Genomic DNA, 27,396 nt, shown 5'->3' with positions numbered 1-27,396 from the left:
GATTTACAGTTCTATCAGAGTTTGGGAAAAATGAAGAATATTCTCAAGTAAAATTCCTGTGTAGTTACTGTGAAATTTAATAGTATTACATTAATTTTTTCAATTGAAACAGCATATTATAAATACTGCTTTATAATCAAATGTAATTTTTTACATGATTTTTAAAAATTATGGAAAACACATAAAATTACCATTCTAACCTTTCTCAAGTGCAAAGTGTTAATTTATATGTGCATTGTTGTGCGACAGATATCTAGAACTTTTTCATCAGATGTAATTTTAATCAGGATATACTGTAGTTTGTCTATACAGTCTTATATTTTTGGACACAATTCTTTCTAGTATTCTGTTACAGTGGTAGAGATGGTAGAAGCTAAATCTTTGCCCATATCCTTGACTCTTAAGTTAAATTCCTGGATCACTGGAGGTACACATTTTTATTAAACTTAAGTGACTCTAAAATACACAGTTCCTTTTGATTTGTCGCTTGTTGCCCAGAAGCCTAGAGATTTTGCTTCAGTTAATCTTTGGACTTGGACATCTGTATGTTTCAAAATCTTCATAGATGATTAGGAAGTATTACTCTAAGTAGCTAATGAACTTAAGCAAGTACTTAAGAAAACGTGTGATCATTTTTGTAAAAGATGTTTGGAATGTAGACCATTTAAAATTAATATACTTAAAATAACTTTTTCCGCCCTAGGAACGAATGATCACGCACTTCGAAAGGTCCAAAATGGAGTAAAGAATGGGAAGATTTGCAACTGAGGATGGCTAGTACCTGGAAAGAGATCAGCTTCTATGTTAGTCACTGCACTGCTCCATGGGATTAAAGGAGGCAATGACATCTTGATCTGTTCCTTGATCTTTGTGCATTGGAGCTGGCTAGAGGTGTTGGAACAAGGAGAACACACTCTTGAAAACAAGTTCATAGGATGAAAAGAATCTACAAGTTTTTTATTTGCAGCATTGATGCCCCTTTCCCTCCCACACCCTGACATGGATGTTTATGCAACTTGTGTATGTTGTTCCTAAACCTTCTATAATGTTTAAATTGTTTAATCTGTCAAACTAAAAAATTTAACATCCTCTGAAGAACTGTGACATCAGCACCATAATACGTAATATCCAGGAGCAACTGCCTGTAATTTTTATTTATTTAGGGAATTACGTAGGTGATGGGTGAAATTGTTAATTATCTTTGCATTTCCTGGGAAGCCAAGGTTAAATCTTGCAGAGGTAGTTTAGAGGGGAAAAAAAAATCCTGCGTTAAGGAGCCACAGTTCTATCAGTGATTAAAACAACAACAACAAAGGGAGAGAGAGAGACTGTTACAGTGTGATTTAGATCATTTGAAGAAGCAAAATCAAGTGCAATTTTGTTTACAAATGGTGTATATTAAAGATTTTTCTATTTCAGATGTACTTTAGAGAGAAATATTAGCTTAACTCTTTTGACATCTGCTATTGTGACACATCCCATTGCTGGCAATGTGGTGCACACTCCAGAACTTTTAACTACTGTTTTGTAAGCCTTCAAGGGCAGCATTGTGGAGTCCTGGGCAGTGCTTTGTTTGCCTTCATGCCTTTCACTGGGTGTTGCACTAGATGCAGAAAGGCACTCCATCTTAAGTGCATATGAGTGAGCACCCTGCTAAAGGGATTATATGCTTCAGAAGAAGGAGCTAATATAAAGGAAACAGGTCCTTCTTTCTTAAACAGTTTTTTCTGCATGAAATAATGTGGAGGCCCTGGACTGCTGCTCATTTTTTAGGATTGACTGTACTTGTATCTGGTGTTGGCTTAGGGATGGTTTATAAGAAACATCACAAGGTGATGGGATTCATTTGAAGCACTATTATTTGTTCGAATGATTTTGTCCAATTTTGTCTTCCCAAGATTTTTTGTTCTACATAGAAAGTTCATGCCACTTTTTAATATTAAAAAGTTTTAACAAAATTGATGTTTTTGTCACTTTTTTTCCAAGACTTTCTCTGAATACCGTTCTTTCTTCACACTGCCATTGAATTTTCCTTACATGGGTTTTATTCTGTGTTGTCTTATTTTCTATTAAAATCAGTGACCACGTGACTACAATCTTCACTAAAGTGTTTATGTAACATTTCTCTAGCTGTTTGGTATGGTGATTAACAACAACAACAAAAATCACCTAGATAGTATCTCTTAAGAAACAATACGAACTGCCTCTTCTCCAGTTAACCCATTTGCAAAGGGCTGGTATTAACTTTGTGTGCTTCTGTTCTTCCACACCAAAACTCAGCAAGTGAATAGTGGTCATAATGTAGCAGGATAGTTGGTCATATATTTTGAGACTGGTTAGATATTAATTTGAAACTAGGCAAAAACCCCTATATATGGTGTGGTTTTTTTTTTTTTTTGAAACACCACATGGCTTGCAGGATCTTAGTCCCCCCACCAGCAGTGAAAGTGCCAAGTCCTAAGCACCAGACCACCTGGAAATTCCCAGAAACCTACTGTTAAAAGCAGGGGTGTATAGCACAAATTCAATAGCCTGTTAATTCTGTTTTCTCATGGCTTCTTGTGTTAATGTGATTGGCTGTAGTGTATCAGTTCTTGGACTAGGTTCAGAAGTAATTTATATTATCACATTGACCTGTAACCAACTTGAGTCTACATTGTTCATTTTGGTCTTGAACTACAAGGTAGCAGGCCTTCTAGCAGAACAGCTGGTAATTCTAAATTTTCAAGGTGTTCAGTTTCTTTCTATGGGGAAAATTAGCCCCAAGATTTCTTTAGCAATTTTTGTGTTTCTTACTACTTGAAAATACTTCATTTGATTATCAGAAACAGTATTTGATAAAGATGGGACAGTATTCCTCATTTACAGATGAAGAAACTAAAAGTGACCAGAGCTGTAGGTTTTTTGTTTTTTTTAATATGATTATATCACAGACTCACTCCTTTTTTCTTTTACATTTTGCTTTAAACCAAATGCTTCACTTCATGGCATACTAGCTGTTTTCTTTGGGGTAAACTGCCAGATACAGATCATTCTTGCTTTGGTTCTCAAACTTCAAGTAAAAGTTCATGGACTCACCTTGGATACTTATTAAAACAGTTGGACCACCACCCACCCCTTCCCAGCTTCAGTGTTTGAGTCCGTAGGGCTGGATGAGGTCTGGGACTGCCTTTCTAACAAGTTCCTAGGTGATGCTGACCTAGGGACCATACTTTGAGAACCAACTGGCCTCGATAAGCCCCTAAAATAAAATACAAGGGAAAGTTACTGCGAATTAGTTGGGTTTATAATGGTAATACGAAAACTACCATTGATTGAGTGCTTAGAATGTCAGCTGTTGCTAAAAGCTCACAAGGTTAGGTACACAACACTACCATCACTTTGCAGATACAGAACTAAGGCTTCTAGAGATTGTTTCTTAAACGCCACAGCTACTGAGCTCATTTTCTAAATAACAGGTCTCCATCCCAAGTCTAACTAACGCCAAAGCCTGAATTCTTCATCGGGCTCTGATGCCCAAAACAGTTCAAAGATTAAGATCCCTTTTCCACCTTGTTAAGCCCATGACCACTCGGGCTACACGATGGTCCAGCGAAAAACGCTATCCCAGGTACCAGATCACTCCTGGAGATTACGCTAGGAACCGGGGCGGAAGGGGCGGGGCTTCGGCTGCGGAAGGGGCGGGCTTAACTCTGCAGGAAGTCCGGTGTTGATGGCTCTATTGCCCGAGGGCCAGTAGTCGAGGTCCCCACTCTTCTCTGGTCGTGATTCCGGCCCCACACCCGAGCCGGCACAGTCCGGTTGAGGCTGTGGCGGCGACTGCACCTGCCGCCATGCACGACGCCTTCGAGCCGGTGCCGATCCTAGAAAAGCTGCCTCTGCAGATCGACTGTCTGGCTGCCTGGGGTGAGACGAGGGGCCAGATGGGGTCAGCGCGGGAGCGACTGCGACCTTTCACGAGGCTAGGGAAGTGGACGGCCTCTGGTTGTGTGAACTCTGGTCGGGCGTCCTCCAAGAGGGGCCTAGGATGAGGGGACGCAGAGCACTGTTGACAGCGAGGGCGGTGAAGCTGTTTGGGCGATCTCCGGGGATCCAGGCATTTTAGGGATGTTCACCTGCCCTTGCTCTTGGTAGGGAGTTGGGGGTGGAACTTTCCTTATTAACTACTCAGTTTTGGCTCATTTCTGTTCTCAGTAAGTCTTTAGTTTGGGTAACAAAGTTCCACAGAAGTTCATAGACGGCTAGGGGCTTGAACTTGTCCAGACTGTTGTTTTCCAGGTGAAACACTGTTTTGCTTTTTCTTTGCTTGTTTTGCATTGAACAAGTTAGCAGCTATGTCTTTTCCCCCCTTAATGGTCACTCATCACTTACTTCTAATTACTGTAGCTAACTTGTTACTCTCCACTTTTAATCTAGCCAAGTGGTTGATTGTCTCATAATCAAAATGCCCAAGTTACCTAACTCCTATAAGTAGAAGAGCGTCATTTCAGGCTGCCAGGAAACCTAACCCATAAAACTTTGCATGATCCACTTGGAATTGGCCAGTACAGAAAGTAGAGTCATGTGTCTCTGTTCTAGAATACAAATGGTTTCTGAAATAAACCTTGACTCCTGTGAACATTATGCTCCTATCCACGAGTGTTTGTGTGTCTGATAACCAAAGACCAAACAGAAGTAATTTCAGTCTTTCCTGTTAATGTCCGGGATCTAGAAATCAAGGTGGCTCAGAACCTTAATCAGCTCTTATACTGAGCTGAGTATCATGATGGGCCTGGTCGAATCTTGGTGGTAGCTGGCATTCTATTCATTGTCATGGACAGTCCCATTCAGTCAGAGTTCTTCACATCCTTTTCAGTAAGGTACCTTCACTACATATCTTATTAATGTGTGCACCCCCCAACTCTTCCCCCAGCTGCCATGAACCTCTTTTTAAAATTTTATTCTGTTGAAATATAGTTGATTTACAATGTTGTGTTAATTTCTACCGTATAGCAAATGATTCAGTTTTACATATATCATACATTATTTTTCATCTTCTTTTCCATTATGGTTTTCACAAGATACTGAGTACAGGCCCCTGTGCTATACAGTAACAGTGTAGTTGTTTAGCTCTGGGACCTTTAAAGTCACACCTCAGCAGCAGTCTGTCCTAGGGTTAAGGAGAGAATCCTACTTCAAGTATCTCAAGAAAACCTCCACTTTTCTGTCATTAACTGCTCTCAGTAAAAATTTAAAATAAATAGAGAAGAAAAAAAAAGAAATTGAAAAAATGAAAGACCTGCCACTCAGCACAAAGGGGATCACTCCCCTGTTTCTTTGTCAAGTGTGTATTAAGTGCCTGCATGGGCCAGTCTCTCTGCCTGAAACAGGAACTCAAAGATGAGTAAGAAACAGTGCCTGTGCTCCTGGGACACACAGTGGCAGACAAAGAAATGTGAACAGATTACAATACAAGAGACTTATGCTGCCTCATATGTAATCATGGAGGGAAGGCTAATCCACTCAGCCTCGGACATATGTTTCTGAAAAGGATGGATGCAGCCACTTGCCACACTCCACTTAACTTGACAAAATCCTTGACCCTGATACCCTATGGGACTAGTAGTCCACATACTTCAGGCTCTTTCACCAACTGCAGTTTGTTACCATAAAGATTTTCTGTACCTGTGCTTTCCAGAAACAGTTTTTGAAATGGTAGGTAGCTTTTGGCCTGTCTAAACTCCAGCAAAACAGGAGAAACACCTGTTGCCTACGAGATTGCTGCACTAGGTATTGGGCTGTGAGGGGCCATTTACTGCCTTGTGCCTCAACACTACTTTATTTTCAGGCTTTAGCAGCAGTAAATATTGCTGTTTCTAGTTTTTACCCCTTCTGTCTACATTGTGACACTAGGTGGAAAGTTCATCCAGGAACCTCCAGGCCTCTGGAGGGCCAGACAATATTTAAGCTGGAAGATGTCATAGAGCCACCATAATCCCATCTTCTGGGACAAAGAACTGAGGAAGATACTGATGGTGATGATGAGGAGGAGGACTTCTCCCAAAATTCCAGAGTTGTAGAATCCAGCTGCCTCTTCAGCATCTTCATTTGGATATCTGGTTGCATGGCCAGAACAGTTCCTGATTTCAAAATGTGGCCATCCCCCTGTATCCCATTATCTCTGCAAACAGAAATGGCATTTCTGTTTACCCATTTGGCTAAACCCCAAAGCCTTGGAATTATCCTTGACTTCTCTTACTCTTTTATACACCACATCCAGTCCATCAGCAAATCTTATCTGCTCCACCTCCTGAAAAATTCTACAATCCAGCCACTTCTCTCCATCTCTACTGTTCACTGCTGTTGATGAAGGCACCAGTCTCTCCCATCTGAATGACTATAATAGTCTTCAGATTCATCACCCTCAGTTTGCCATTGTGCCATTTGCAGTATTTTATCCACATAGAGGTAGAGAGGTCCTTTGAAAATGTCATCTATTTGCATCTCTCCTCTGCTCAAAACCCTCCAGTAGCTTCACATCACAACTGGAATAAGTTCCAAAGTCCTTAACATGACTGGCAACACCTGTCATGACCAGGCCTCTAGAGTTATGTTCCTTGTTTTTCCCTATGGTCTTATCCCTTGCTCCTCTCTGCTACTAGTTACATGGTTGTTCTTGTTCCATGAACACACAAAGCATGTAACTCATGTAACTAATCTCAGGGCCTTTCCACTTGCTGTTTCCTCTGCCTGACAGTCTCTTGTCTTAGATATATGGCTCATTCCTCGTTTGGTTTGCTGAAATGTCACACAAATCAGCAAGACTTGCCCGAGATATTCTGTATAAAAGAAAACACCACATCCACCAATGTGCTCCTCTTTTACTCAGCCTTATCTTCTTATCATAGAAGCCTCTTACTGCTATTTTATATGTTATTATTGTCTCTGTCATTCCATATTAGAGTATAAGTTCCTTCAGAGCAACAACTTTGTTTTGTCCATAGGTTTATTTACTGTGCCTAGAACAGTTCCTGACTCATAATGGATACTTATTAAATATTTGTTTAATTGACTAATAGTAAGGGCTTTCATTGTTGAGTACTTAGATGTAGTAAGCATTTATGCAATAATAACAACTCAATTTTCCAGAGGAAGAACCTGAAAATTTAAGTAGGTTTTCCAAGGTAAATCCAGTAAATCATATCTGATTCTAGAGCTTGGTTCTCAAACTTTAATGTATATTCAGAGCCTATAAAAAAAATGTAGGTATACGTGCGTGTATCTGTATGTGTGTATACCAAATCATTTTTATTTGTTTTCCAAAGAAACAATGGAAAAATAAATCAAGAATGATTAAAATGGTTACTTACAGCAGAAGGAAGAGAACAAGGTGAGGTGGACAGGATGGACTTCTCATAGTTTTAGCTTTGGAATTAGGTAAATGTCTCATATAATGAAAAAATTTAAAAATGCAAATTTCAGGGCACCACTGCAGAATCACTGCATCAGAATCTCTGGGAGCCGGGCTCAGGAATGGGCATTTTTAATAAGTCCAAGTGATTCTGACACAGCTAATCAGGGGCTGATGCTTTGAGACACACTGTTCTTTGCCCTGTGACTCAAAGAAGGGAAGTGACCACTATCCTGTTCATCTCTGTACTCGCTGCCATGTTCAGCAGTGGGGGTTTATCACATGCATTTGAACTGAGCTGCACGGTTGGATGGAGCTTCAGTAGGGTAATTGTGAGCTAGAGGGCTCCACCTTCATTCCCAGGAGGAATCGTGTCCGTGATCTTGTGGCTCAGGATTAGGCCATTGGGAGTTTTCTAGGGCTGACTCTCCTTTGTTTTTGCCTGTGTGACCCGTTTTGTGTAGTATGTTCCACTTTCTGACGTGCAGTGTTGAGTCCCAGAGAGACTGTCTACCTACCCCGTGCTCTGCCCGCTCTGCAGGCTTTTCATTTCCAGTGTTTTGCATGCACAGCTATGTTGTCTGGTGACAGAGAGCATGCATGGGTTGGTCCTCTGGTCCCTGGGTTGGTCCTCCGGCCTGGGTTGGTTCTCCGGCCACCTGAACCCCCATTGACTTATGTAACCAAATCAGGCCTCATCAGAGCTCTGTGCCATTGTTATGTCTGGATGATGCACTCTTTTTCCTTGACTTTGAGTATTAGAAATGAATATGTGTGTGGTCCTTTTACTAGTTAAAAGAAAGCTGTTTCAATATGTTGCATGTATGATAAGTGCATTTTCATCAGCATCTCCAGAGGAATAATCGAGAAGGGTCAAATAAAATTTCAATTAAAAAAATTTTTAAGAAGTTTTTTTCTTTTAATGTTTATTTTATTTGGCTGCATTGAGTCTTAGTTGCTGCATGTTGCAGCTCTCAGGCTCCAAGGCATGTGGGGTCTTAGTTTCTCATCCAGGGATCAAACGCTTGTCCTCTGCCTTGCAAAGTGGATTCTTAACCCCTGGACCACCAAGGTAGTCCCTCAATTAAAATTTTTTTAAAATTTTCAATAAATTTATTTGATTCCATTTTATCACCAGTAGACATTTGATAGAAATGTCTATTGGCAAATAAATATGTCAATAAAAATGGAAAGCACACCCTTGAAAGTCATGATTACGAGTTTGGCTTCATGTTTTGGCAGTCCATCTTCATGAGGATTTTTTAAACCCCAATTGGACAGCATTGGAGATGTGCTTTAAGGTAACAGCCAGCAAACATGGAAGGACACATAGCGTGAGACCAGCTGAGGGGTCCCCCGGGACTCCGGGAGAGGGCTGTTGCCAGGTACCTTGTAGAGGTAAAGTTGATAGGCCTTGCAGATCTGGGTAGTTGATGAACCTGTTGAAAGAGGTAAAGAAAAACAGGAACTGGCAGGTGTTTGGGGATCATGGTGGAGAGGATGGGGAAGATGGTGAACATTGTGTTGGCCTTTTTGCTGTGGGTTTTTATGTGTAAGTGAATTTTTAAAAAATTTTGTTTTATTTGTATTTGAAATATTAGTGGGTGTCCTGAAAATCAACTTTAATATTATCAATTGCTCAGTACAGTGATATCTATTAATATAAGTAAAGTTCTAAACATAATATATTTTTCAAAGCAAGCCTTGTGAACTGCGTTCTTTTTTGTTCCCCCATGTTCTGCTCTGACATAAATCACCAGTGTTCTACTGGAGCTAGTGTTATTTCTCGTTTCCACTTATGTCATTGAGAGCACACTCTCTTACTTTTCTGTGTCCTGCCTTTACTTTAAAACCTAAAAGAGGACAGAGTCATTATCTTTTTCTGGAAGACTAAGGACATCAACCTGGAGAAATATTTCTGGTGTTGCTCCGGACATGTTTTATAAACATAACTGTACCTTTCAGATAGCCTGTGACTAACACCCATTGTTTTGAGATGAGATGCCTTAATAAGTGCATCATAACATGTGCTTCATATCAGTGCTTTCCTCATAGCTCAGTTGGTAAAGAATCTGCCTGTAATGCGGGAGACCCTGGTTCGATTCCTGGGTTGGGAAGATCCCCTGGAGAAGGGATAGGCTACCCACTCCAGTGTTCTTGGACTTTGCTTGTGGCTCAGCTGGTAAAGAGTCTGCCTGTAATGTGGGAGACCTGGGTTTGATCCCTGGGTTGGGAAGATCCCCTGGAAAAGGGAAAAGCTACACACTCCAGTATTCTGGCCTGGAAAATTGCATGAACAGTCTATGGGGTTGCAAAGAGTTGGACACGACTGAGTGACTTTCACTTTCAGCATGTGGCTAAGGGTAAGACAAATTGGGGTTGAGATCCTGTCTCTGCTACACATGTCTTACTAAATGTGTGACTCTGGACAAGTTACTTATTGCCTAGGCCTCAACTTCCTCATCTATAAAATAGAGATTTAAGTTAAGGACATACTGGAACTTCCCTGGCAGTCCAGTGGTTATGACTCCATGCTTCTATTGCAGGGGGCATGGGTTCCATCCCTGTTTGGGGAACTAAGATCCCGCATGTGGTATGGACAAAAGTTCTTTTAAAAAAGAAAAAGACATACTTCAAAGGATAGTTGTTATAGCATGTGATAACTGCTTAGCATTTCCAGGAATACTTTACTGCGTCCTATGTCATTGTCTATGTCATTATCCAATATTTTATTTTGCAGAGGATCTAGAAGTTTATGAAGGGAATGAGTGACCTTTATGTTACAGCATCAAAAAGCCAAGGAAATATCTGTACATGCTTAATTTAGCTTAATTATTTAATGTAAATCTATTAGGGTAATTATTTAAGTCCTTTCAGAACCTTTTGACTTTTAGCCAAGAGCAGTGTCTCCCAAAATGCTATCTCTAGACAAACAGCAGAAAGCATTGCCTGGGGACTTATTAGAAATGCAGATTCCCAGGCCCACTTCCAGACCTACTGAATCAGAAACTGAGGGCAAGGCCTGCCTACTAATCTATTTTAATAAATCCTCAAATAATTCTGATGCACATCAAAATTAAAGAGCCAGTAACCAAGACCATCTTTTCTTTTTTTTTTTTAAGTAAGAGCTTTAATGAGGTAATTCATATACCATAAAACTCACCCATTTAGAGTATACAATTTGGTGGTTGTCAGTACATTCACAGAGTTGTGCAAATATCACCACAGTCAGTTTCAAAACATTTTTGTAATCCTGAAAAGAAATCCCACTTCTTTTTCCCCAAGCCCACTCGCCCCATTCTCCTTAAGCCCACCAGCTCTAGGCAACCACTAATCTTACTGTCTCTAGATATGCCTATCCTGGACATTTCATGTAATATAATAGAATCATGCAATATGTAGCCTTTTTTGTCTAGCTTCTTTCATTTAGTATAATATTGTCAGATCCATCTGCATTGTAGCATATGTCACCACTTCATTTCTTTTAATGACTGGATATGCCACATTTTGTTTATCCACCCATCCGTTGGTGGATACTTATGTTGTTTCCACCTTTTGGCTATTGTGAATAACACTACTGTGAACATTTATGTACAATTTTTTTGTGGGAAGATATGTTTCATTTCTATTATGTGTATACCCATGGGTTTTGGAATTGCTGGGTCATACAGTAACTCTGTGTTTAGTCTTTTATGAAACTGTGAGATTGTTTTTCATAGGGCTGCAATTTTATTTTCCTGCGAACAATGTATGAGCATTCTAGTTTCTTCACATCTTTGTCACACTTGATACTATCTGTTAGACCATCTTTTGAGATAGTTCTGTAAGCTTTATGTGCTATGGCACATGGAAACATACCTAGTCTTATGTTTATGCTACCCATTTTATGATTTTATAAACTTCTATCATATTTTTGGTCAGTTTCATTTTGAAACAATGAAGCTGGGGGCATTTTTCATTCTCTGATATGTCTCATCTAGTTCAATAAATATTGTTTTCAATTATTTGATTCTCAAACATTTCTTGAATATAAACATTTCTTAGTTTTGCAAAACACATATTGTCAAAGCCAACTCATTTTCTCAACCCTTTGATTTCTGCTTATAAGCCCCAACTAAAGAAACAGGGTCTTACTGAAGCTGATGGTCCTTTTCTTTTTCAGAAGAATGGCTGCTTGTTGGAACAAAACAAGGTCATCTTCTTCTCTATAGGATTCGGAAAGATGTTGGTAAGTGGCAACTTTTCAGAACCAAGTAAGAAGTGGCTTACTACTCAAGTTAAAAAAATTGGTAGTCAACTGGTATACAGCTGTGAAATCAATGATTACTGGACCATTAAAAAGGTGAGTGGGGATTGGTGGTAGCACAGTGGAAGAGTGGGGAGTAAGGAGAAACTTGTGAGACTCTCAAGGGTTTTTCTCCTTTTTTCAGACTATGTTCCCATATCACCTTCTGGGAGGTGGGGCTGGATGTGTTTTCCCTTTTCACTTCTTGGAGACTCAGGCCAGAAAAAAGAAATATTACAGGAATAAAATTCTTGTGTAAATGGTGCGATAGAAGGGGAAGAAAAGTTAGGAGCTATTGATTTTAAAGATCGTGTTAAACTTCTGTGGGGTGGGCTAGGGCAGAGAGGACCTGGGTTTGAGTCAGGCTTTACTTCTCTGACATGTGACTCTGAGTAGGTCCTTCGCAGTGTCAGTTTCTTCTTCTGTAAAGTATCTCACAAAATTGTTGGGGTCACATGCAAGGACTTGGAAAACTAAAACGTTAATCTAATATTTCTGTCAGTAAAAATGTAGAAAGTGAAAGTCGCTCAGTTGTGTCCAACTCTTTGCGACCCCATGGACTATACAGTCCACGGAATTCTCCAGGCCAGAATACTAGAGTGGGTAGCCTTTCCCTTCTCCAGGGGATCTTCCCAACCCAGGGATTAAACCCAGGTCTCCCACATTGCAGGCAGATTCTTTACCAGCTGAGCCACAAGGGATACCCTAGAATACCAGAGTGGGCAGCCTATCCCCTTTATAGGGGATCTTCCCGACCCAGGAATTGAACCAGGGTCTCCTGCATTGCCTGCAGATTCTTTTACCAACTGAGCTATCAGGGAAGCCTCTAAAAATATTTGAAGTTTACTCTGTTAGAGTGCCCTCTAATGGGGAAAAAGTACCTCACTCCCTTTTCCTAATTTTATTTCTGTGTTCTCTTTGTAGAAAATTGATGTGTTTGTATATTATACCCTGGAGATACATACTATAGGAATAAGCTGTTAACGCCAGAGTAGGTTGAACCATATAAAATTGTCATTGTTTGGCTATATTAGAAAAAACAGAATTTCATGGTTTTCAACCTGGTATGTAACTTTCCATAGTAAATAGGTTACTGTAAGAGTGGAAATAGAGCATTCTCTTTGGAGCTCGTAACAAGGGTAACATATTGGGAAAAAAAGATCATCTTACCAGGTGTAAGAGAGGAAAGAATTCCTTTTTACTCTTACCCATCTGAGATTGACTGGATGAGGAGCTGTAAATCAGAGAAGCACCAAGACAAAGGAAGAGGACTTTGAGTTTTTAGAGTGGCAAATATATGGGGAAACTAGCTGGAGATAAATTTGTTGCATAGATTGCTCTGGTGTAGTCTCTGGGCTGATAAGGGTCTAGAGTTGTCTCTAAATTATTTAAATATTGTCCTTGGTAGAGAGGGGAGAGAAGGTACCTTTGTAAATTTATGTCTTGCTCTTTGGCAGATGGGGGAGGGTAGAGAGCTTTTCTTGTATCTGCTGCTCCTCAGTTACCTTCAGCTCAAAATAATCTTTGTGTCAGAGAAGCATACGTGAGGGTGGTATATTCTGCTTCCCTTCACTGGTGTAATAGGGAAGGAGGATGGTACCTAGTCAAGTTCAGTGGTGGGGTAGGAAAGGAAACCAGAAGATCAAAATAGGCTTTACAGTAAGTCCCCTACACATGAATGAGTTCTTTTCCGAGAGCACGTTCATTAGTCCTGTCTGTTTGTAAGACCAACAAAGTTAGCCTGGGTACCCAACTAACACAATCGGAGGGCACAGCCTGCAATTTCAGTCACACCTGATGTTGATGGAACGCATGTTTGCATCTTTGAGCGTTCATATGTAGGAGACTTACTAGATTTCATTTCTAAGTTTTTTGACTTTAAATCAATAGTCTGCCAACTTGTTCCCAAAAAAGAACTAAATGTTACCCCAAAACTGGATTCGCCTCTTGGTGGGTGTTGAGCAAAAAGACACGAGCAAGAAAGAGAGTGGAAGAAGGATTTATACTTGTTGCAACTAAGGAGAACACTGGGGGTCTTTCCCAAAGCAGCGTGTCCCCAAGCAGCAAAATGGGAAAGTTTTTAAATTAAGAGACTTGGGTAGTTGAGAGCTGAGACTTTAGTTGAGTGAAGTCAAGAGGGTCTGGGAAGATCAACATCATTATCCCTTCGGCCAGGGTAGGGGGGGACAGGTGTTAAATTCTGCAAAATCTTAAGAAAGTAGGCTAATCTTTACCAATGAAGCAGAACTGGGGGTCTTGATACCTGATTTGTTGTCTTTGCTGTTGTGACTTCTCTTGCCTGATTAAGGTTTGTTCTTTTGTTCCCTGAAGATCATTGTTACCAAGACCTGGCAGGGACAAGCACTGTGGTCAGGTTTAGATCATGGAACGGCTTAGGGGAACAAAAATGGCTTCTTTTATGTCAAGAAAACCATGACTGATTCTCTTTCTCTGGGGAGCCCCTATCTGATCTACTTACGGAAATAGTAAATATTTGGGGCTTTTCAGGTCGTGAGATCTCTGTCATGGTTATTCTGCCACTGGAGCAAAAGAGCATGGATGTGGCTGTGTGCCAGCAAAGCTGTATTTATAGAAACATGTGGAGGACTGGATTTGACCCCCAGACGGTACTTTGTTGGCCCTTGCTTTAATTTTTCAAAGCCAGAATATTTGTATTCTGTGATATCAACCCAGTCTATAATTTAAAAATTAAACCTGCCTTTGATTTTATTCAACATTACGCAACTCTGTTTTGACCCTTTACTGTGGGCTCAGATGATGTACAAGGCAGGGAAATAAGAGAACCTAATATTCTTATCCCAAAAGATAATCACTTCTTTGTACCATCAAATACTGAATACTCTGATAAAGTAACTTGTTTAATATATCATTTCTGTATAAGTGATGAGGAGTTGAAAACTGGACTCTTAAAGTAAACTTTTCAACATAGTATAGCCTCAAACTGGTAATGTTAATGTTACTCTGACCTGGAACCCTGGTGGTGATTGTTCCTTCCCCAATTCATCATGTAACCCTTGACAGGTTAGTTACTTTCCCTGTTTCCCCACAGGTCACTGGGATAGCAGTATTAACTTACCTTAGACAGTTAGGAAATCAAACTCTAATTAGAAGCCTCACTTCTCCATATACCCTTAGAGAACAGTTCAGTTCTAAGCCACTTTCTCTGCTGTGTTTATCAGCCAGAAATAGACTTGGGCCTCTATGAATCAGCCATGGAACCGAGTTTCTACATTTGAGATATTCCAAAACTGAAACCACTAGGTGGCATTTTTTGGGAGTTCCGGTCCTTTATGTCTCAGCACAGAAAGAATTCAGTGAGAAGCACCGTGATAGATAGGCAGTGATTTATTAAAATAAGACGCCTGTGAGACGTACAAGCGGATGGGCAAGAGGGTGCTACACCTCGAGAACTTAGTGGGCTACAGTTTTATAATCAAAGGAAAAGTGGGGAGAGGGGAAAAAACCGCCTTCTTCCTCATTCTTGAGCAGATGTCATACTCCCGTCATCAGTTCTTCCTCCACGCCAGGTGGGGGAGTTTTCTTGTCCTACATGGTCAAACTGGGACTATCATGGTGCAATAGAAGTGAGCAAAATAGGCAATAACATATGCTAAAAATGATAAATTATCTGAGGTTTCAATATAATGTCACTTTTTCCTCATATTTTTGTTTTTAGTGTGTGCAGAGGAGTGTGACCTAGGAATCATTAATTCACTGAGCTCACTGGGCAGGATGTGTGTCTCATGCACCATTGTTTTATTGTTTGGAGGCACGTCTCATGCTTCTCTTGGGTCATTTTGTGGTTCCCAGGTGGTGCTAGTGGTAAAAAAAAACCCACCTGCAGATGCAGGAGACATAAGAGACCAGGGTTCTATCCCTGGGTCAGGAAGATCCCCTGGAGGAGGACATTGCAACCCATTCCAGTATTCTTGTCTGGAAAATCCCTTGGACAGAGGAGCCTGGCAGGCTACAGTCATGGGGTTGCAAAGAGTTAGACATGACTGAGGTGGCTTAACACACATGTGCTTAAGCAAACCTGCTTTCTTGCATGGTCATTGATTTACATGGGGGTCTCCCATACTTTTTTCCATACTGACAAACCCCTACTGGGATTAACTATTGAATTACCTAGTTTGTCTCTTCACTCTCTCCCTGTTAAAACCTTGATAAGTTTTCGACTAGACTGTCTTTCTGAGGAAAGAGACAGAGTGGGTAATAAGATTTCCTGGAAAGACTGGGATGAACGGGACCTGGATTCCAACCTGATCTGAGCCGACTCCCTCCTGTGAGTTCACAAACATCTCTCGGCTTCAGTCTACTCAGAAACTTCAGTCTACTGGTATCTTAAACAGAGGCTTTAGATTACTTCTCATCTTAGGTCTTAACAATTTTATGTTTACTTCAGTGATGCTTCACCCTAGAGCAGTGGTTTGCAAAGTCTGGTCTTGTGGAGGAAAAATGTTACGTGCCATATCAGTGAACAAAGGATGTGTGACCCTCAAGCCATCAGCCACTGCAGGCTCAAACTGTCCACCCTGAGGGGATTCAGAAGGGAGAAAAACAGTATATGTGTTTGCGTGCTCAGTCACTTGGGTTGTGTCATTTCTGACTCTTTGCAACACCATGGACTGTAGCCTGCCAGGCTGCTCTGTCTATGGGATTCTCCAGGCAAGAATACTGGAGTGGGTTGCCATGCCTTCCTCCAGGGGATCTTCCCAACCCAGGGATTGAACCTGCATCTCTTATGTCTCCTGCATTGGCAGGTGAGTTCTTTACTACTAGCACCACTTGGGAAGCCTGAAAAACAGTATACTGGCCCTAAATGGTTAAGGTGCATATCAGAGGAATGATTTCAGTGAGTCCAGACTCTTATATCTTCCCATACATAGAAAAGCACTAAACTTGAGAAGTCTGGTTTTCTTAAATAGCAGTTATCTTTTGATGTTTGACCACCTGGTTTTGTTTTGTTTTTGGTCTGAACTCCTATATATCCTGGCTCTTCCTGAGGTCCTCAGCAAGTCTACAGAATAAAATATAATTCTCAACTTTTAGGTTGTGCATTTTTTTTCAGTCGATAATTTCTCGACCCCAGGAGGTATCCCACAATCCTTTCAGAGGATCCACAACGTCAAAACTTAAGTTCACACCGTAACACTAAAACATTATCATTTTTTCATTGACATATATCGACATTTGCACTGATGGTCTAAAAATAGTGGCAGCTAAAACTGCTGCCCCTTAAAATAAGTTCATGACAATGTGTCAAAAAAACTTTGGCACCACACTGACCTAGCAGTTGTATTTTTTCCCGGTGTCTGCTCACAGTGTTTTTTTTTTCTTTTGCCAGTTTCACCCCTAGTGACTCAGACGGTTAAGAATCCACCTGCAGTGTGGGAGACCTGGGTTTGATCCCTGGGTTGGGAAGATCCCCTGGAGGAGGGCATGGCAATCCACTCCAGTATTCTTGCCTGGAGAATCCCATGGACAGAGGAGCCTGGCGGGCTGCAGTCCATGGGGTTGCGAAGAGTCAAACATGACTGAGCACCTAAGCATACATGTTCTTTGTGGGGCAGTAAAAAGTATTCGTTTTATTATATCTTGACCCTTGAGAACACCTCTTCAATAATCTCTGTGGTATAATGGGAAGTACATGTAAAGCACTTCTGCTGTGTGCAAGGTATGCAGCCAGTGACCATCTCAGGGGAAAGTTCTCCTGTGATTGTTGGGAGTAATGAGCTGAGCCGACCATTTATTTAATGGAGCATCATTTCTGCTTGAGAGAATGACTAACAGATAGATTGTGGTTTTTCAGAGCATTTGGGTGTTTGGTAGATGTTTTCTCAAAAATGAATAGTCTCTCACTTCAAAGAAAACACCTGGCAGTAGTGTTACTGCCAGTTAACTGATAAAGTTAGAGCTTTCAAGAGAAAATCAGAATTGTGGAAAAATTGTATCCAACCCCATGAACTGGACAGCTTCTCAGCACTGAAAGCTTTTTCTGACGAGACCGGGGTGATAATGAGCATGTTTTTTTTTTTTTTTTTCTCAATCGTATAACAAAATGTGTCAACATTTGGAAAATCTGCATAACTGTGTGAACCAATATTTTCTAAACAAAGCATAAATAAAAGAGCCATTCAAAATGTAAGATAGACCAGTGGACTTTAACAGAAAAGTTCATTAATAGGTTTCAGATTCCAGATTGCAAGAAACTCCCTTTGTCAAGTTTTGGTCTAGCATCAAAGATCCCCAATTATCTGAAAAAGCTATTAAAAAGCTATTCCTCCCTTTTTCAACTACATGTCCACATGAGGACAGATGTTTGTCATATACCTCAGCCATGCAGTGTATCAAAACAGATTAAATGCAGAGACAAATATGAGAGCCAACTATCTTCTGTTAGTGAAGTGAAAGTCACTCCGTCATGTCCAACTCTTTGTGACCCCATGGACTATACAGTCCATGAAATTCTCCAGGCCAGAATATTGGAGTGGGTAGCCATTCCCTTCTCCAGGAGATCTTTCCACCCCGGGATCGAACCCAGGTCTCCCACATTGCAGGTGGATTCTTTACCTGCTGAGCCACACCGCCACAGTGAGAGGCCAGCACACCACACTAGAGAAGAGCCCCTCCTCACCGCAGCCAGGGAGAGGCCTGTGCAGCGGCAAAGACGCAGGACAGCGCCCCTCCCCGCCAAATGCATGTGTTTAAAATGGCTCAGTTTTGATTTCTGAGATGGTAAACATTGATAGCTGAAATCCATGTAGAAGTTTGATCCTCAGTAATTTTTAAGATGAATGGGTCCTGAGATCAAAACGTGTGACAATCTCTGTCCTAGATAATTCTGCCTAGAAAGAGAATTGTTAGAGGTAATAATGTCCTTTTCAAATACAGAACTCTTTATCAAGCAATAATGGCTGATATTTTTTTCCCCTTGTGAAATGTAATGACCTAATACAGACTAGGTTTCTGTATCACCCACAACTTCAGGGCCCCATCTTCATCTCCTCTTCTTAGGGACATGTGGAGGAAGTAAGACCAACTTTGGTGACGTGGGCCTTTGTGGCTGCTCAGAGAATCTCCACAGAGTTTGCCTCTGGGCTGTCTCTCACTGGGTGCTCTCTAACTGCTTGACCTGTCAGTTCTCTCAGAGATGAAATTGGAATAATAACCACCCTCCTTCTTGGGGTGGTTGTGAGGTCGCAGAGAATACACACAAATTTAAAAATCCAGAGCCGGGCACTTAGTTGTTGCTTAGTTAATCATAACTGCTATTATTGCTGTGATAGTTATTCTTTTTGACCCTTTGGTGTTTTTGATGCTAAATATTTTGGTCACCCCGGCAAGATGGGCTTCACTTGTTTTTAAGGCCTGTAACTTTCTTCCCCCTTTTCTTGGAACAGTGTCAGCAGGTGTAGCATCATCCAAGAGTGGCAGTAAGTGTAGATGCATTAAATTGCTTTAGCTCCGGGGCTGGTGTTTGCTCTGTCCTGTGATGCAGGACATATGGTAGCTGCTGGGAGTTAGTTAGATCTAAGAATGCTTTGGGCTGGGATTCATTGCTTGGGCTCCCATATTTTACTTGTTACTTTTTACACTCTTTTGATGAAATACTTTGCCAAGGTACTATTATGTGGGATAAAATCCTCGTAAGTACCTTGCAGCTTCAGTAAACTGTGGTTTGGTCCTTTCTGCTAAAGCCAGGAAGAGGTGCATGAAACCCTTTGTTCCAAAATTGGAGCTGAAAGCAACTTGCTATCCTTAGTAAAGACAGCTGTCTCTTTTAGATCTCCAACTTCTGTTCTTTCAGGATTTTTTTTTTTTTTAATGATTCATGTAGGAGAGCGGTATGGAGCAGCATTTTTTTGTCATGGTTCTTTTTATAGGTATTCCTATGTTTGGAAATGTGTTTGTTTCTTTTCCATAGGTTGCAACAGGTTTGAAGTGACATTAGAGAAATCCAATAAGAACTTCTCCAAAAAGATTCAGCAGGTAAGCCACGAAATTGACGTCTAAGAGACCTGATCAAAGCTAGAACTTTGGTAAAATTATTTACTCGTCTTTGAATCATCTGCTGTCTGTCCTCCTATTTCTGCAGGGATATCTGTCCATCCATCACATACCTGAAATCCTCTTTCATGAGCAGAAATTGTGATTGCATATAAGTCATATCCTTGCCATTGATGTTGGCTTTTTAGTCCCATTTTATTTTTAGTTAAAATTAACATTTGCTGAACCTTGTCAGAAATGTTTAACTGAATCTAATGATTTGCTCTTTTCCAGATCCATGTGGTCTCCCAGTTTAAGATTCTGGTCAGCTTGTTAGGTAAGAAAAGGGGTTGCATTTGTATTCCATGTATCAAGAAACAGAAACTGTAATCTGATTAACCTTTTCATGGTTAATTTGATAGTTATTATTTAACAGTGAAACTGACACATTCCTCACCAGATACAGCAGGGTACACAGGTAATAAAGGTACATTCCCCATATCTTGAGCTCTGTTCTCCAAGAAGTGTCATTTCATTCATTCAGTATATATTGTGCCTTACTCTAGACATTGGAGATACCAAGTTGAATGAGACATGGTTTCCATCTTTAAAACTTAGGTTCTGATTCTGAAGACCAAAATGACAGAAAGTACTCATATTACAGTGGAATAAGTTACAGTGGAGCTTCCCCAGGGGCTTAGTGGAAGGAATCTACCTTCAATGCAGGAGACCCAGGTTTGATCCCTGGGTTGGGAAAATCCCCTGGCGGAGGTGGCAAGCCACTCCAGTATTCTTGCCTGGAGAATCCCATGGACAGAGGAGTCTGGCATTCTATAGTCCATAGGGTTGCAAAGAGTTGGACACAACTAAGCAACTGAGCATGCAGACACACAAGTTCCAGTGAAAATTTATAAAAAGTGCAGGGTCTTAATAACAGGAGGGACAGCAGTGTCTAGTGGGTGATTAGAATTTCAGCAGGAAGACAGAGGTCGGAGAGCATTAAAGGCAGAGGAGACAGCTTCAGCACAGGCCCTGAGATGTGGCCAAACTTCAGGTATATGGAGGAGAGTGGCTAGAAACAGGTGAGAAATCAGAGCCAGACTATTCAAGGCCTTGTTTGAAAAGCCACAGTTTCATGAGAGGTGGCCAGTAAGGCCTTTTCTTGACAAGCAGAAGAAACTTGCCTCATGCTCCTTATGTTCAGCCCAGGGCCCCAGTAGTAGAATCCTTTTAAACTTAGTTTCTAGTTAAGAGAGAAACATTTAAAGTACCTAAAACTAGCTAGAGGGTGCAAGTGAAATTATTGTGCTTGCTTTGCTAGGGAAAAAAAATTCTCGCCATGTGTTTTTACAGAATCCATAGGGTGTTTCCTTTCTCTTATTGGAGCCTCCTAACATGAATAGTTTGAAAAGGAATTTCTTGTACAAATATTACATCAGGAGTTTCCAGATTTGAGAAAGACCAAATGTAAGAGTGCTGTTTGGAAGTGGAAGAGCTCTTTTACTCAAGCTAGCCCAGATTGAAAGAAACAAAATATCCAAGTTTAGAAGATTAAGTGACCTCTTACTTTTTTTTTTTTTTTTTTTTTACCGGTTCATGGACCAGAATAAGTCATTGCTAGTGAAACTGAAGATAATGTCTTGAACCAGCATTTGCCTTTTTTTTTTTTGTCTTGAAGTTTGCTATCCTAGAGAACTGTGATAATTTATAGTGGTGGTTTTATCTCCTACCAAACAGAAAATAATATTTACGTCCATGACCTGTTGACATTTCAACAAATCACTACGGTTTCCAAGGCAAAGGGAGCGTCGTTGTTCACATGTGACCTCCAGGTAAGTGCAAGGAAGATAAAATTTGACTTTGTGCTTTGGTCAGTATAGCCTTTCCTCACCATCCCTCCCAGTAGATGGGAAGAATGTAATATTGATATCCAAACTCAGCAGAGGCTCCAAAGAGACTATTTGATTTTGGATCATATTAGAGAAACCTCACCCTTAGTATGTGACCTGAAGCTAGAATATCTGCATTCCCTGGTTGTGTGCTAATTAAAGCACTGGACCACTATTTCAGGAGGCAGCTAGCTAAAAATGAAAACGCTTGCCACGAACAAACTGTTAGTGAGGAATCAGGACTGTGATAGTACATGAACATAGCTCTGTGGCATTAATTGACTCATGTTTTAAATGTATCATTGTGGTCTTCGTCATTAGGGAGTTTTTGCTGTTTAGAAAAGACATTTCTCCTGATTTTTGCCACCTCATCATCCTTAGCTTCTTCACAATCTGCTTCACCCCTCTAACTCAGGTTTGATCACTTATTAGCACTAATGGTCTACATTGACACTGCACTGTTTGTTTTATGCTTAGACATTTTCTATCCCCCCCCCACTCCTTTAAAGGATTGAAAGCGGGCCTGCTGTCACTGACACAGGCTGATCCCTGCCCCTGCAGATGTTGACAGCCGTGAGCAAGAAACATTTAAGGAAAAAAGGAGGAAGCAGTTGTGTAGATTTTCTTCTCTAAACTACTTCCTTCTGTGAGGTTTGCTGGGGCCAGTGTCTCTGACCAGCAGCCCATGGGGAGGACACGCTCCTCAGCACGGTGGGTGTGAGTCCACCTTGAGAGAATGGTGTGTGCTGTGCTCAGCTTCTCTGGCAGCATGTCTTTGTATGACAGGAATGTTCAGATGAGTAGCCATTTCAAGGTAGAAAATCTCTGAATTAGCTGTCACCCACTTCTGGAGTCATCAGTGTACACATCCTCATTTGCTCTGGGTGTCTCTTCCCAGCACACAGAGACTGGGGAGGAGGTGTTGCGGATGTGTGTGGCTGTGAAAAAGAAGCTGCAGCTCTATTTCTGGAAAGACAGGGAATTTCATGAATTGCAGGTAAAGTCCACGGTTACCTGGTCCTCGGGTTGGATGGGAGCTGCTGCTAAGTTGACCCATAGCTTGAAAGATTGGCTGTTCAATTCCTCTGAAGCCCAGGAACCCAGTGGTCTCCCCAGATGAATGTTCCGCTCTGAATACGTGAAGGTTACTCATGCACATTTGTCAGAGTCTCCTGGTCTTCAGAGGCAAGGGAAGCCCAGCCTTACATCTCTACGGATTTATATCAAAATGGGTTTTCACCTTTTTTAAATGCACCTTGTCCATTTCATGGGTTTCATATTTTATTATGGGTGCTTTCCTGGTCTTGTGCTAATAGAATTGTATTCAGAGGAGGGTGAGGGTGATTTTGCAGAATGGAAGTAGAATAACAGGAAGGTCACTTATTTTTTTTTTCCCCTTTAACATCTTTCCAGTTAAACACTTGCTCTTTTTCTCCAGGGGGACTTTAGTGTACCAGATGTGCCCAAGTCCATGGCATGGTGTGAAAATTCTATCTGTGTGGGCTTCAAGAGAGACTACTATCTAATAAGGGTAAGGTTTACCTTTTTTGAAAATATCATCAGTTTACCTTGGGGAAGTTGACTATGAGTTTACCTGGGGGAGATGATTATATGCTTCTGAACTGTAGGTCAAGAGACTGCATTAGGTAGAGTTTTGGCATAACAGAGTTTGTGTTTGTATGTTTGGTTCTTTTTCATGCTCTAACATCTTTTGTAAATAAGATGTCTGTGTATCTTAAGCCAGACAGCATCATCTCTCAGTTCTCTACATAATGAATTATCCACATGCTGTATCTAGATAATCAGGACCAGTAGCATTATCTGTCCAGATAATCTGTCTAGATAATCTATCTGTCTAGATAATCTGTCCAGTAGCATTATCATGGGCTGCTATCTTGAGGCTTTGGTGTTCAGCAATTATATACTAATTTTAGTATTTTTTTTTTAAACTTTGGCTGTGCTGCCTGGTTTGCAGGATCTCAGTTCCCCAACCAGTGATTGAACCCCAGCCAGGCAGTGAAAGCACTGAATTCTAACGACCAGACCACCAGGAAACGCCCTGATTTTAGTAGTAACTTAAGTATTTTTGAGACTTTGAGTTTCTTGCCTCCCTGAATCTTATAGTATATTTGTTGTAAAAATTGTTTTCTATTTTTTTTTTTAAATTTCGAAAGCCTTTTGTTTTTATTATAGAAAATAAGAAAATATAGATAAGGAGAGTAAAGGAAGTGCAAGTCATCTATAATTTTTCCACTCACTGTTAACCTTTTAGTAATGTGCATCTGCCCTATTTACGAAAAATATAATGTTATACACATTGTTTTGTAACCTGCTTTTTCTCTTAACCTAAGTGGTAAATATCCACAGCATTGGTTTTTTTCCCTCCAGTGTGCATATGTATGTAGACAAGGTCGGTATACCATTCATTTTATAGGATAATATAAATTCCTTATCTTCATACCCCTCTCGTAATCTAGACTTGGCAATCAATCCTAGAAGTCTTTCTCCCCACCTCTTACTTCCCTCCTTCCTGCTGTGTTTGCTTTTCATTGTTTTTCTAGTGAATATATTCATTCCATATTTATGTTCTTGGGCTGGCCTCGTTTTATAAGCATCAGAACTGCAAGCTCCTAGGTAGTTACTGGGCTTCTCTGGTAGCTCAGATGGTGAAGAATCTGCCTGCAATACAGGAGATGTGGATTCTACCCCTGGGTTGGGAAGAGCCCCTGGAGAAGGGAATGAGCACCTACTCCAGTATTCTTGCCTGGGAAATCCCATGGACAGAAAAGCCTGTCAGGCTACAGTCCACGGGCTTGCAAGAGTCAGACGTGACTTAGTGACTAAACCACCACCACCAGGTGAGTTACTGCTCTGGAACTCACTATATAGCAACTCGCAGACAGGTACCTGAGAGGAGTCTGAGCGCTGGGGGAACGGAGCCAGGGTTGGAGGAGGGCTCTCATCGCTCTGCCTGCCTTAGGTGTGCTGTCACCTTCTTGAGAGTGGAGTGTTTTGAGGGTGAGGAATCTTGCTTTAGGACCAGTTTATTCAAAACTACTTCCTTTATTTACATACAGTAACGTTCTTTTGGACATGTGGTTCTGAGTTTTGGCAGATGCCTAGAGTTGTATAACTACCAGCACAATCAAGGTTCAGAACTGGGGACTTCCCTGGTTGCCCAGTGGTTAGGGCTTCACACTTCCACTGCAGGGGGTTCAGGTTCAATCCCTGATCGAGGGAGTTACTAAGATCCTGCATACCTTGAGGCCAGAAAAATAAAGATTCAGAACAGTACCATCACCCCAAGAAATTCCCTCATGCTCTCCTCTGACGTCAGCCTTCCTCCCACAGCCCCACCTCTAGTCACCACTGATCTGTTCTTCTTCTCTTATAGTTTGCCTTTTCCAGATGTCTATAAATAATATCATACAGTACGTAGCCTTTTGAGCTTGACTTTGACTTAGCATAATGCAGTTGACATCCATCTATGTTGTGTGTGGGTCAGTATATTCTTATGACTTCCATTGTATGGAGGGATAAAGTTGTTTACAATTTTTAGCCACTATAAACATTTGCACACAGATTTTTATATAAACACAGATTTTTCATTTCTCCTGGGCAAATGCCTAGGAATGGGATTGTCGGGTCCCATGGTAAGTGTATATTTAATTTTATAATAAGCCAATAGTCAAAGCTACTATACCATTTTGTGTTCTCACCAGCATTGTATGAGAATTCCAATTACTTTAGCACTTGATTGTTAGCTGCCGAGCTCGATGCCTGTCTCCATGTTAGAGAAAATAAGAACCGGTTCAAAAATTGTCGTAACAGACTATTAATATTTCTTTATGCCAGATAAGGAATATTATTGGCCTCTGTAGGTTTGGGGTTTTAACTTGATTTTTCTAGGCCATCCCTCAGTTCATGCCATTGGCTGGAGAAAGCTGGGTGACTCACTTTGTGTCTTCCTGTAGGTGGATGGAAAGGGGGCCAACAAAGAGCTCTTCCCAACAGGAAAACAGCTGGAGCCCTTAGTTGCACCTCTGGCGGATGGAAAAGTGGCCGTGGGTCAGGATGATCTCACCGTGGTGCTCAATGAGGAGGGGATCTGCACACAGAAGTGTGCCCTGAACTGGACAGACATCCCAGTGGCCATGGGTAAGACCTGCAAAGCTGCTCTTTCCCACTTTGGGCTGGGGCCATGCCACTCTCATAGAATGGGGCTCCACTCAGAGCTTTAGCAGACTGGTTTCCAGCATCACTTACTCTCAGTTCCCCTTCTTGTAAGTAGAAAAGTGTTTCTGGGTTATAAAAAATGGGATATTCTGGGGACTTCCATGCTTCTGCTACAGGGGACACAGGTTTGATCTCCGGTCGGAGAGCTGAGATCCCACATGCTACGCAGTGCGGCCCACCCACAAAAAAAGGAGAATATTTTGACTTTTGTAGGAAGTTGGGTTTTGCCAACTTCCGACTAAAAGGCGGAAAATGTAAACAGAGTCGCACGTTTTAGGAAGTGATTGTCTGCTGCTATTTTTATCTTTTACTTCCTTTTCTTTTACATTTGTTTAAAAAAATTTTTTTATATATTTTTTATTTTTGGTCATGCTGGGGCTTCTCTGCTATGCAGGCTTTTTTTTCCTCTAGTTGCAGCGAGCAGGAGCTATCCTCTAGTTGTGCATGGGCTTCTCATTGCCATGGCTTTTCTCATTGCAGAGCAGGGTCTCTAGGTCTAGATCTAGATCTAGGTCTAGGTCTAGATCTAGATCTAGGTCTAGGTCTCGATCTAGATCTAGGTCTAGGTCTAGATCAGTAGTTGTGACACATGGGGGTATTTGCTTCACAACATGTCAGATCTTCCTGGACCAGGGATTGAACCCATGTCTCCTGCATTGGCAAACAGATTCTTTACCACTGAGACCCCAGGGAAGCCCTGCCTTCTTCTTTAATGGTTTTTATTTTATCCTCTGCCAAATAGATTAAGCTTGGAAATTATTTAGTCCTACGGTATGTATAACAGCGTTAAAAGGTTTTTGATGTGGTGGTTATTGCTGCTTTTGTTTTTGTAGCTTAGAGGCTGCAGATTGTATTCAAAGTATGTCTGCCCCACACACCAGGTGTTTCTGCTCCTACGCCTGCCTCAGGCTCCCAGCACTTTGCAGTGATATTACCTGGAAGCCCATTACCACGCTCACAGCAATTCATTTTTAGTTGGGAGAGTGAATATTAAATATTTTAGTTACTTCTGTGGAGGGGCATACCAGCCTGCTGTCTTTAAGGGCCCTAGCTTGGGAGTCAAGGATTACGTCTTGGGTAAAGAGACAAAATGAGACCCTGCTTCAGGTATTAAATCTGATGAGTTGAGATTTGGTAGTTGAGAAAGGGGAAGTTCACTGGTCAATTAGTCAGTAAGAAGTTTTGTTAAAATTGAACTAGACCAGGCAGGGAGTTTAAGGTCTAGCTTGAAGAAAAATTTCTTTCATTTTAAGCAGAAAAAAATGAGCAGCAATGCAGAAGACATGCTAGTTTTTGAGCAGGCATCCAGAGACTGACCTGATTGAACAGGTGGTATGGATTATGAAGGGATGAGGAGGGGGCCAGTTGTTAGGGGTCCACATGCAGGTCCAAGAGGCCAGTAGATTTCTAAATGGTAGAATTCATAAAAGTGTTAGCGGTTATTCTGGTGGTGACTAGAGATGAACAGACCAGAAGGAAGATAAAGCAAGAGGTCAGTATTTTATGGGGCTCACTGAAAGGACTGATGCTGAAGCTTCAACACATTGGCCACCTGATGCAAAGAGCCAACTCATTTGAAAAGACCC

At 41.2% G+C, this 27,396-nt stretch overlaps 2 protein-coding genes across 3 annotated transcripts in view; both read left to right on the top strand.

Moving 5' to 3' along the window:
- TMEM87A (transmembrane protein 87A) overlaps positions 1-1,958 on the top strand; it is a 41,826-nt gene extending 39,868 nt beyond the window's left edge. For both annotated transcript variants that reach the window (XM_070469073.1, XM_070469072.1), the window contains exon 20: positions 704-1,958. In XM_070469073.1, the coding sequence (XP_070325174.1) occupies positions 704-745 (42 nt within the window). In that variant the 3' untranslated portion in view covers positions 746-1,958. The remainder of the gene's footprint in view (positions 1-703) is intronic.
- A 1,728-nt stretch (positions 1,959-3,686) lies between these two features.
- Positions 3,687-27,396, top strand: part of VPS39 (VPS39 subunit of HOPS complex) — a 45,322-nt gene continuing 21,612 nt past the window's right edge. The window contains exons 1-8 of the mRNA XM_020906806.2: positions 3,687-3,906; positions 11,553-11,618; positions 19,624-19,688; positions 19,980-20,022; positions 21,423-21,517; positions 22,473-22,571; positions 23,013-23,105; positions 25,549-25,732. Coding sequence (XP_020762465.1) covers positions 3,834-3,906; positions 11,553-11,618; positions 19,624-19,688; positions 19,980-20,022; positions 21,423-21,517; positions 22,473-22,571; positions 23,013-23,105; positions 25,549-25,732 — 718 coding nt within the window. The 5' untranslated portion in view covers positions 3,687-3,833. The remainder of the gene's footprint in view (positions 3,907-11,552; positions 11,619-19,623; positions 19,689-19,979; positions 20,023-21,422; positions 21,518-22,472; positions 22,572-23,012; positions 23,106-25,548; positions 25,733-27,396) is intronic.

The sequence above is a fragment of the Odocoileus virginianus genome, chromosome 6 (assembly GCF_023699985.2).
Source record: "Odocoileus virginianus isolate 20LAN1187 ecotype Illinois chromosome 6, Ovbor_1.2, whole genome shotgun sequence".
Taxonomy (NCBI): domain Eukaryota; kingdom Metazoa; phylum Chordata; class Mammalia; order Artiodactyla; family Cervidae; genus Odocoileus; species Odocoileus virginianus.
Note: the sequence above shows the minus strand (reverse complement) of the source record. Positions and strands in the feature narration are given on the sequence as shown.